The following is a 12482-nucleotide window of genomic DNA, read 5'->3' on the forward strand; positions in this document are numbered from 1 at the left end:
GAATTCACATTCTCTCCATCTGACTGTCTTTGAGCTGGGACACTGGCTTTTGGACTCTGAACTTAACACCATTGACTCTCCTGGTTCTTAGGCTTTCAGAATCAGACTAGAACTTTATCATCAGTCTCCTGGGTTTCCAGCCTAACGACTACAGATCTTGGGATTTCTCAGCCTCTATAATTATGTGGGCCAAATCCTTATAATAAACCTCTTCATATATTACGTGTGTGTGCATGTAGATAGATAAATACACACACATACACACACTATTGGTTCTTTTTTCTCTTGAGAACCCAGACTAACACAAAAGCAATTCCTTCAAACTGGTAATAGATACTAAAGGGAAGTCTACAAAATGCAAAGGTGGCTTCTCATTCGTCCTGTCAAGTAGGGTCTCTTGATCAGGTCCTGGATGTCAAGAAGACAAAGACAGTAATGAGAGTCCACTGTATTGATGGATAACAAGCAACTAAGGCAGGTAAGGTACATGCAAAATTGTTTGATTAAAATCAATCTAACATACATTTAATGAGTACTAGGTAATAGAAATTTTATGTATTTATACGTAAAGTTCTCAGAAGCTCTATAAAATTCTGTTGTTTCCAATAAGAATCGGGTTGCAGAAATCATTTTTATGCTATTTTTATTTTCATTCATTTTTCTTTAGTATTCTTATATAAATTTAATTCAACCTTATAAGGGAATAGCCTAACTAAACTTTGCTAAAAATAATCAAGGAAAAGAATTCTGTTGGAGTTTAAGGAACACTGCCTTAGGGTAAGCCACTTAGAGAACATCAAAGTAAGAGAACAAAAGAGATTATGCAACTACCTCTTTCTAAGTGGACATTCTTCTTTCTGAGCTAGTATTCAGTCAAATCTTGAAAAGCTTCATGTTTCATTGAAATAAGGGTGACTCCTCCCTATAATAGCAATCTCATATGAGAAGCCCCAAGCAAATACTGGCCGCCAGTGTTTATTTACAATTCTTGTGTTTGCAAATGAATACAAAACGTCACCTCTCTACTGGCAAATCCAGCAAACAACAACAACATGCAAGGATTAAATAAAATTTGAGCTGTGACACATTAAAGTTTCATAAGTAAGCATTCACACAACTAAAGTACTACTTAAGTATTTTTCTCTGTATTTTAATTGATAAGAAGTAGAGGGCTTTTGATTAGAGATATTTTTATCTTTCTTTTAAACCGATACTAAAATGAGAGTAAAGAAATTTAAATAACATATAAACCATAATGATAAAGACAACTGAAGAGGGGACATAGCAGACAGAAACTCTAACTAGTGATTTAGCAGGACTGGAGGAAGACACAACTACAGTGTGTGTAGACAAGGAATACGAACAAAAAGAGAACCAATTTGCCCTGCAAAACTCCAAAGAGGGTCAAAATACTAGATACAGGAAAAGATAAGTATATGACTCATTAGGGTTAAAAATATGGGAATTAACTGGAAGTCTGCATAAGGCAAAAATAGATTCCCAGTCTTCTACCTCTACTCCAAGCAAAAAAAAAAATCAGAGGTTTCTTCTCTGGAGAAACTGTAACAAAACCTCAGAAAGAAAAATCCTCCACTTAGGAAGTACTGAGGGTCCACTGACATCCATCCGTCACTATAAAATGAAGCCAGCCAGTTGACAAGCCCAGCCCATGTATAAAGAGTCCTGAACCAACTTTTCCCCCCTCACTCTTAAATATTAATAAACAACAAAGAATCATTAGATATTTGAAGAAATATTCCAAAAGAAAGAGAAACTAAAATAAACACAAAGAACAAAATGACCATTTAGAAAGAGATAATAATGTAGGGAACCTGAGAAATCTTAACAAAAAAGAACAGAAACAAGCTACTTAATATAGTTTACTGACAAAATAAGAACTGAATGATATGAATAAGGAAAGGTATACAATAAAGAGTTCTTGGAAACTGGAAATACAATTGCCAAGATAAATAATTCAACAGAAACAGGGAGCTGGAATATGAAGTTGAGGAAATATACCAGAAACATAATCAAACTCAAAGAAAAGGAAAATATGAAAGAAAAAAGACTGAAAATTCATAAGCTCTAGTTTTGACTACTAAGAATTCCAGAAAGAAACAGAGAAAACAGGGTAAAGAAAATAATCATAGAAATGACTAAGAAAATTTCACACTACATGAATCTTCAAAAAGCTCACTAATTACCCATACATTAAGTGGAAAACAAACAAACAAAAAAATCCCAGGATATCACTGTGAAACTGCAGAATGCCACAAATAAAAGACTAAAAATCTCCCAGAGAGATTAAAAACAGACAAAACAAAATGTAAAATGGATTACAATGTAGTAGATTTTTCTCAGTGGCTAAACTGGATCTTAGAAAAGCAATGCCTTCAAATTTCTAAGGAAAAACTCACTTCTATCCCAGCCAAACTACTCCATCCCTGCCAAACTATTTGTATCAATTAAATGTGAGAGTAGATAAAAAGAGATTTTCAGTGACACATTAATTTAAAAAAATTTACCACCCATTTGCCCTCTCTTAGGAAGTAAATTAAGGCTATACTCCAGCTAAATAAGGGAGTAAACTAAGAAAAAAGAAGATATGTTATCCAGGAAATAATGGTCAAAATCCCAAAATATGACAAAAGAAGTCCCTGTATGATAGTTCTAAAGAAGCTTCAGATAGGAACCTGTTCAGATTAGAAAAGGCTGACTGAAGTGGGGAGAGGGACAGAAATACTGTTTTTTCATTAAGCCTCTCGATACTACATGATTTTTTTAAGCCATGTATATGTATTACAGTGAAGTTTTTAAAATTTAGTAACATTAAGAGGCAACTGGACTTTCCTGGTGGCGCAGTGGTTGGGAATCCGCCTGCCAATGCAGGGGACATGGGCTCAAGTCCTGGCCCAGGAAGATCCCACATGCCACGGAGCAACTAAGCCCATGTGCCACAGCTACTGAGCCTGCGCTATGGAGCCCGCGAGCCACAACTACTGAGCCCCCGTGCCTAGAGCCTGTGCCCCGCAACAAAGAGAAGCCACCGCAATGAGAAGCCCGCACACCGCCACGAGGAGTAGCCCCCGCTCGCCGCAACTAGAGGAAGCCCGTGCACAGCAACAAAGACCCGACGCAGCCAAAAAAAAAAAGAGGCAATTATACAAAATATTGGACTAATTCAGCTTTTAACTTCTATTAGCATTTTGGGGAACTTTAAAGTTGTCCTAAAAAGACAATTTTCTTCTCATAATTTTGTTTTCACTGCATAAACAATGGATAAAGTCAATCTGATCAATGTGTACTATCTAAAATTTCAGAGGCCATAATGACAGGAAAGAGCCATTAAGATATTCACAGTTTTTCATAAAGTGTCTCAAAAAACAGTTTTCTATTTTTATGGTACCTATGGTTGGTTACCAATTCACCTATTCTCTCCTGAATTATGCTACTTCACTCATTATTAGAGGTGGCCTAGTCTTAATTAGATGATATTCAATCATGCTTCATGTTTCAGGGCAATACACCCAGATGCAAAAGAGGCTATGTGGTAAAGCTAGTACAATGACTAACTCCAAGTAGATATTTAACATATTTTAGCTATTTACCACCTTTTCTACCTTCCCTTTCCTTTGTCTCTGAAGCTCCTGACAGAAAGTCTTCTCCCAGGACCAGCAAGAAGAGAAATACTATGAAGAGAATCTATATCCTAGTTACAGTTAAACTAAGTTGTAAGCTTTATGTCTGGGTGTTTCAATCACTGAATCTCTCTTTCTGCCTCGAAAGGAGTCCAAGAACCTCAGATCCGAAAAGGATCCTCCACTTTCTTGCTCCCGGCCTTAGCACAGAAAAGTGTCTTTTCAAAAGGTAGTCAAATATCTACCTTTTTGAATGGAGAAGAACAGGGACTTCCCTGGTGGCACAGTGGTTAAAAATCCGCCTGTTGGTGCAGGGGACACGGTTTGATCCCTGATCCAGGAGGATCCGACATACTGCGGAGCAACTAAGCCCATGCATCACAACTACTGAGCCTGCACTCTAGAGCCTGTAAGCCACAACTACTGAAGCCCGCACGCCTATCATCCATGCTCCGCAGCAAGAGAAGCCACCGCAATGAGAGGCCCACGCACCGCAACGAAGAGTAACCCCTGCTCGCCGCAACTAGAGAAAGCCTGCATGCAGCAACAAACACCCAACACAGCCAAAAATGTAAATAAATAAATAATTCAAAAAAAAAAAGAATGGAGAATAGTTCAGAGAATCCATAATCAAGTAATATAAAACAATTTACATGACTAACAGGATATTCACACTAATTGTAGTTACTAACAGAGGACCCACAGTTCACTTCAAATAGCCTTTACTGAGTATCTATCTTGATGGCCGTCAGATGGCTTTGATGGCCACCGGAAATTCTAAGACTTGGTCCCTGATCATAAGAAGTTAGGATATACAATCCTGAGGAAGGTAACTCAGAATGTAAACTGAGCAGAAAATCCAGACTGTTCTTTCTCAACCATAATTTTAAGTTAAACTTGCCCAGTCTACAAAATACAAATATAGATTTAAAACTAAACAAAATATATTCCCGATATAAAATTAGTATTTTATTCCTTAGCTTTCTGCTTTGCATTGGACTTTGCCTGTATGTGCTCTGGTCAAACAAAGAAAGTGCTATTGAATCAGAAGCCAGGTTCTAGCATCAGCTCACCATGTGTCTTTGGACAACCACATCATCTAGATTTTCTCCGAAAAAAATGAGAAGACTGGGGATGACTAAACTTGAAGGTTTCAAATAAAAGTGAAATTATGTGATTATGTAAATTGCTATTCCTTATTTCTCACTTAGCTGAAATTATAGTAGCAGCCACTGAGGACTGAACACCTACTATGTTTCAGGTATTAAATCACTCAATTTACAACTACTAACTCTAACTCTCTCAACAACCTTACAGTGCAGGTACTATAAAAACGAGGAAACAAGCAGAGAGTTTACCAAATATCACATAGCTCATAAATGCTGGGACTGTATTGAGACCACCATGCAAAATCACACATTTTTTTTTCCTCTCAGAGAAGTTCCTATTATGTACTATTTAAACCATTATTTCTCCACAAATCTAAGTAGACATTAGAAATTCAACTTTACTTTAAAAATAAGTAAAGTCAATCCATTTTGCAATTCAAAATATCAGAGCTGAAAATGTTCACTACATACTAACCTGATGCAGCAGCCGTTTCAGTTTGAGTAACTGAGTTTTTACAGCGGTGCAATCCTGAACCATGTGCCGGAGGGTCATCTCATCCAGTATCACTGTATTTTCTGGTACATCTACAAACATCTTCTGAGCCTGGAAAAAGGGGATCCCTCCATAGCTTTCAAAATGACCCAAAGGAGATTCTCTATAGGGAGAGCCTCTGGAAGGGCAGGGGAAGAAGTTGGAGGGAAAAGATATACAACATAATTTCAGAAAGAAATAAAGGTTATAAAATTATTACAGTGATTATTATAAATCATTTATCATTATCACAAAGCCTTTGACTTTTACTCACTTCAGATACTGAATTTGTTTCCAGTGAAAAGTTCAATCAATCCTAGTTGTCATTAACACAATTATCATCTGCACTCCCTCCTTTTGTGTATTTTACATATTGGTTAAGTAAATCTTATTCCTTAGGAACTAGAGTAGAAGCAAAAACCTCTGAGGAAAGGCCTTGCCTGGAAAAAATTATACTTATTTTACTTTTCTGCACTGATAGTCTGATCTTTAGCTTCTAATTTTAATTACCCTCTTAAACTTCACATCTTTTTTAGCTGCATAACTATGCTACCCTCATTAATTCCCAGTTTGGACACACCCCTGGACTCCTATGTCTTCAAAGTGCCAGCAGACAGTTAAGACAGATACACTGTTATTCTTCTGTTTTTACATTGTTGATAAACCATCTTTTCCAATAAAGATTAAACAAGGTTTTACAAAAGTCTTATACATACCACATATTTCCTAATCTTAAACTACTTTAAAAAAAATCTACTCAAAAAATTTAAGCTTCCCTTTAGTTTCATGCAATAACATACATGCTGAATAAGAGGGAAAAAAAAACCAACACAACTACAGATAATGTGTTTCACGGACGTGAAAAACACAATGTTTTAACCGGAAGTCATAGCTATAGCAATTTAAAAATTACTGCATTCACATTACACATAATTCCAGGTGGTTTTTAAGACAGTAACTTGTTATATGTGTGAAATCTCAATATTTAAAGTAATACATTGAAAAAGTATTCTCCCCAATATAACGGCTACATTAACATATTAGGATTAAAGTTAAATTCATGGATGCATTAAATTTCAAAAGTAGAAATACAGTTTCTATTAAATTTTCTAGCTTTTAACAAATATTCCCAAATCTCTAAATTCTCAAATATTCAATATGAGCTTGGTTTTCATAAGATTATTTTTCTCTGAAGCTACTTCTCATACTTGATTTCAGGCCTGATTTTTCTTTTAACCAAAGAAGAGATTTTTAAGAACCTTTAAATTGCTGATCCATAGATAAGAATTTGTTCACAGTTAATTGTTTTATTTTTACAGATTCAAAATACAGTTGAATTATTAAATTTCAAATACTGATCGATTATTAGTAGGAATTTACCATCCATAACTGAATAGAGAAGCTATACACACATTGATGAAAAATTTTTTAAATAGTAAGACAAAAAGATAGAATCACCTGGCAAATGAATAGTAGAGACAAGAGTTATGTTTTTGGAGAAAAAGCTGACATACTTTGGGGAATTTTCTTGGGTAGGAAAGAAGCTGGGATGAACTATAAAGTGCGAGGTTGAGTTGGACTGAAATGAAAGGTAAAGTTTTCTAGAAAAAGAAAATGAAAATAAATGGCACAAAAGTGCATGTTTTTCAGGGACAAGGAGACTCTTATACATGGCGTATGAGACTACAGACAGCCTGAATACAATTTATTCTTCAACTTCATCCCTCAATATACCTGCCTCCCTCAGACTGACTTCTTAATCCATAGCCAGTTACCTGAGACTGCCAAAGCACACGACAATCGCCCTCATCTCCAAACCCATGTCCTCAACCTCTCTGTACTCCTGGCCAATCTACCCATTCTGTCCTCCACTGCACACTTGATCTGGAGAATGAAAACTCCTCTTCAATTTAAATTAGTTAGCTCTTCCTCAGGGAAAGCTTCCTTAATCCCCTAAAACAGCACTTGGTACTTCCACAGGTGTCCTTATAGAGCCTCCTGCTGGACCCCATCACAGTACTTGCCACAATACATTGCATTCATTTGCAATCCATGCCAAATGATAAACTCCATGAAGACACAGACTGTGTCTTCTTTTTTCTGTCAGAAACGACTTTTTGTTTGTTTATTTTTGTTGTTGTTTTTATTGAATGAGTAACAAGTATGAATTTTAACCACTAGGTTGGTTTTTCTTTTTAAGCTTCCGTCTCTGAGATTCTAAAATTCTTTAGCTGTGACATGAAAAAGCACTACTTTAAAATTATAATCTGGAAGCAGTCATGTTAAAAAAGTTCCAGATAATAATAAAATTAAAATTACTTTTTATTTTACCAGATGAGTAAGAGAAAAAGCAGAGAGGGAAGAGACTGAAGAAAACTGGTCTGGAGTCTACAGCATGAGAATCAGGAATAGAATAATGGCTTATATTAGGTTTAGACATAAATATGAACCACATGCAAGGGACTAACGAATTAAAAACATTTCAAAGGAAGTGTCAACAGGTCTTGATCACTAACTGAATATGGGGACAAAGAACTGGCATCTAGAAAAGCCACAATAGTATAAAAGAGACAGCTCTGGCCTAGGACTGAAGTTTATATCTTGGCTGACAGTAACTAGCTCTTAAAAATACTTAATATCTTTGGGCCGTAGTTTCTTTAGTTCTCAGTGTTGTCCAGTGCCTACCAAATAAAGTTCATATGCCTTAGGCTGCATTTCAAATACTTCCACCGTGAGACCCAAAACTAAACTTACATCTTCTCCTAGTCCTGATGCCCCTTAACTAGATAAAATTGTTTTATGACGCTTAACTTCTTTCACAGCATAAGTGAAAGAAATCTGCATAAATATCACCTCTAACTTGATGATAACTTGAAAACAGGGACTTATTCATTTTTATATTATTCAATTAATGCACAGATTATCTGAGTTCAAATCTCAGCTCTGTCACTCACTAGCTATATAACACACCGGGCAAGTCACTTTATCTATGCTTCATTTTCCTGAGCTGTAAAATGGGGATAACAGTATTTATCTCATTCGGTTGGTATAAGGATTAAATGAGGTAATAATATATGTTAGAATGCTTGGAATGGTGCTTGACTTATAATAATTGTTAAACAAAAAACAATTACTACGTATTATTATTATCAATAATTTCTAACTTCTCTATATTGAAAATTTTTTCTAACATAAATGTCAAAAGAATACCATAATGCCATATACCCTTCGCCTAGATTCCCCAATTGATAAATGTTGACAAAATGCTTTATATCTATGTGTATATTTGTTGCTAAACCATATGACAATAAGCTGGAAATAACATAACACCTCAATGAGGGCCATTTGAAGGTTGCTGGAAAAAATGAATATAATTGAGAAGGCTCAGAGGCAGAAGAAGACAAAAATGAAACAGAAAGCAAATACATAATGGAGGTTATTTTCAGAAAATAAAAGGACACTGTTAAAACAGGAGAAGAAAAAAAATAAGATAATGAAAGATAATGAAGATCTTGAAATTTTACATTCTGAGAAGATGATGCAGTTCACATAGGAAAACCTGAACCTTTGAAACAGAATGAGAGGTAAAAACGTGAGACGAAAGAGGAATTACTGGATGGAGGTTCCTTAAAATACTAAAAATAGAACTACCATATGACCCAGCAATCCCACTACTGGGCATATACCCTGAGAAAACCATAATTCAAAAAGAGTCATGTATCACAATGTTCATTGCAGCACTATTTACAATAGCCAGGACAGGGAAGTAACCTAAGTGTCCATCGACAGATGAATGGATAAAGAAGATGTGGCACATATATACAATGGAATATTACTCAGCCATAAAAAGAAACGAAATTTGAGTTATTTGTAGTGAGGTGGATGGACCTAGAGTCTGTCATACAGAGTGAAGTAAGTCAGAAAGAGAAAAACAAATACCGTATGCTAACTCATATATATGGAATCTTAAAAAAAAAAAAAGGTTCTGAAGAACCTGGGGGCAGGACAGGAATAAAGATGCAGCCGTAGAGAATGGACTTGAGGACACAGGGAGGGGGAAGGGTAAGCTGGGACGAAGTGAGAGAGTGGCATGGACTTATATATTCTACGAAATATAAAACAGATAGCTAGTGGGAAGCAGCCGCATAGCACAGGGAGATCAGCTCAGTGCTTTGTGACCACCTAGAGGGGTGGGATAGGGAGGGTGGGAGGAAGACACAAGAGGGAGGGGATATGGGGATATATGTATATGTATAGCTGATTCACTCTGTTATAAAGCAGAAACAAACACACCACTGTAAAGCAATTATACTCCCATAAAGATGTTAAAAAAAAAAAGAGGAATTACTGGAAAAATACCTCATGTTAGGTTAACAGTCATAAATTTGTACTTTTGTACAAATTTTAACAATCATGGACCTCTAGTAGGGAAATTAGATCATGAAAGCAACAAAAGACTCCAAGCTGCGTTGGGCAAAACACTGGAAGGTTGGCAATGTGTTTGCAAAGGAAGAACCTATGTGGCCAAACATAGGCCAAGACGGCTAGTGGATATGAAGAATTGAACCAATACATGTATGGATGAAGGCAAAAATTATTTCAGTGGTTACAGAAGCATAAGAATGAAATGCTCACTATCATCAATATTATTTAACATTGTTCTATAAGTACAGCCAATAAAATCAACAAGAAAAACAACACAATCAGAATAACTACAAAAAGGAATTTTTAAGAAATAAGCTTTTTTAAAACCAATTCAAACTTAATCCATATACAGTAGCAGCACCTGATATGCAACCCACACACCTAATAATCACATTGCTACATAATCACTTATTGCAGTTTTAAAGTAATCTCCCCAAATTATATGGCTCTATCCATATATTTATATTCTTCACCACTACTATCAGAGCTTCTTGATTACTAAGATGTGTGATTTTTGTGCAAATCTTAAGATTTGTGATTCATAGGTTAGACTGGTGAATGGAGATTGTGTGTGTGTGTGTGTGAGAGAGAGAGAGACAGAGACAGAGAGAGATTGAGATTTTTCTTCCTTATTTATTTCCTAATCTGAGTCACAGTTTGACTTCACAAAACCTTTGTTTCTTTTCTCACCATTAATAAAAACTGTATATTAAAAGTTAAACATATGTATTTTTAACTTCTTTGTCACATTTTTTTATGCTAGATTCAACATAATCTCAATTAAAATCCCAGCAAGTTATTTTATGGGTAGCAACAAAGTGATTCTAAAGTTTATATGAAAAGGCAAAAGACCCAGAATAACCAATACAATACTGAAGAAGAAGAAAGTCAGAATACTGACACTATCTGACTTACAGATTTACTCTATCAAGTGACAGTAATCAAGACTGTGGTACAAAAAAACAGATCAGTGGAACAGAATAGAGGGTCCAAAATACACCAATACATATGTATGGTAAAGGAGCAATGGCAATTCAAAGGAGAGAGGACAGTCTTTTCAATAAATAGTACTGGAGGGCTTCCCTGGTGGCACAGTGGTTGAGAGTCTGCCTGCCGATGCAGGGGACACGGGTTCGAGCCCTGGTCTGGGAGGATCCCACATGCCGCGGAGCAACTAAGCCTGTGAGCCACAACTACTGAGCCTGCGCGTCTGGAGCCTGTGCTCTGCAACGAGAGGCCGCGACAGTGAGAGGCCCGCGCACCGCGATGAAGAGTGGCCCCCCGCTCGCCGCAACTAGAGAAAGCCCTCGCACAGAGACGAAGACCCAACAGAGCCAAAAAGAAATCAATCAATCAATAAATAAATTTTAAAAAAAAGTAAAATAAAATAAATAGTACTGGAACAATTAGACATTCACACCTTTCACGAAAATTAACTAAACATGGATCAAAGACCTAAATGTAAAACGTAAAACTACAAAATAACAACGAAGAAAATCCAGGTGACCTTGGCAATAAGTTTTTAGATATGACACAAAAAGTACAATACATGAAAGAAAAGACTGACTAGCTGTACTGCATAAAATTAAAAATGTCTGCTCTGTGAAAAATATCATTAGGAGAATGAAAAGGCAAACCACAGGCTGGAGAAAATATTTGTAAAATATGTATCTGATAAAGGACTGGTATCTAAAATATATAAAGAACTCTTAAAATCAACAAGAAAACAGATAACCCAATTTAAAAATGAGCAAAAGATCTCAACAGACATGTCACTAAGAAGATACACAGATGGCAAATAAGTATATGAAAAAATGCTCAACATCATATCATTAGAAAATTGCAAATTAAAACAACAATGAGATGTCACTACACACCTATTAGAACAGTTAAAATCCACAACACAACACCAAATGCTGACAAGGATGTGTATCAACAGGAGCTCTCACTCATTGCTGGAGGAAATGCAAAATGTACAGCCATGGCAGTTTCTTACCAAACTAAACATACCCTTACTATATGACCCTGCAATCGTGCTTCTTGGTATTTACCAAAATGAGTTGAAAACTTACCCACATAAATGTTTAGAGCAGCTTTATTCATAATTGCCAAATCTGGAAGTAATCAAGAAGTCCTTCAGTAGGTGAATGGATAAACAAACTGTAGTTCATCCATACAATGGACTTTTATTTAAGAGTAAAAAGAACTCACTGTTCTTTAGTGATATAAAGCCATGGAAAGACACAGAGGAACCTTAAAAACGTATCGCTAAAAACAGCCAATCTGAAAAGGCTACATTCTGTTTCCAACTATATGGCATTCTGTTTAAAAGGCAAAGCTATGGAGACAGTAAAAAGATCAGTGTTTGTCAGGAATGTTGCCAGGGGGTAGGGATAGGGAGGAGAAGAAAGGATGAACAGATGGAGGATGTGGGATTTCAAGGGCAGTAGAATTATTCTGTATGATACAGTAATGGTAGATATACATCATTATGCATTTGTCAAAGTCCATAGAATGTACATGCAACTTATTGCTTCAAGGCATTTAAAATGAAACCTAATATAAACTATGAATTTTAGTTAATAATAATGTATCAACATTGACTCATTAATTGTAACAAATATTCCACACTAATGTAAGATGTTAATAATAGAGAAACTGCGCATAAGAGGTGAGGGAATATATGAAAACTCCCTGTACTTTCTGCTCAAAATTTCTGTAAACCTAAAACTGCTCTAAATAATAAAGACAATTAAAAAAAATCCATGACAAAAAGAA

General features: G+C 35.9%; 1 protein-coding gene across 18 annotated transcripts in view; it reads right to left on the reverse strand.

Annotated features, from left to right (window-relative positions):
• The window catches only part of CCSER2 (coiled-coil serine rich protein 2), a 149492-nt gene that overhangs the window by 53929 nt on the left and 83081 nt on the right, over window positions 1–12482 (reverse strand). For 11 of the 18 annotated variants that reach the window (XM_082424192.1, XM_082424181.1, XM_082424191.1 and 8 more), the window contains one exon: window positions 5223–5418. The exons of the other annotated variants lie outside the window; for them this stretch is intronic. In XM_082424192.1, coding sequence (XP_082280318.1) covers window positions 5223–5418 — 196 coding nt within the window. The remainder of the gene's footprint in view (window positions 1–5222; window positions 5419–12482) is intronic. 18 annotated transcript variants of the gene reach the window in all.

The sequence above is a fragment of the Balaenoptera physalus genome (assembly GCF_965194825.1).
Source record: "Balaenoptera physalus genome assembly, chromosome: 14".
Classification (NCBI taxonomy): domain Eukaryota; kingdom Metazoa; phylum Chordata; class Mammalia; order Artiodactyla; family Balaenopteridae; genus Balaenoptera; species Balaenoptera physalus.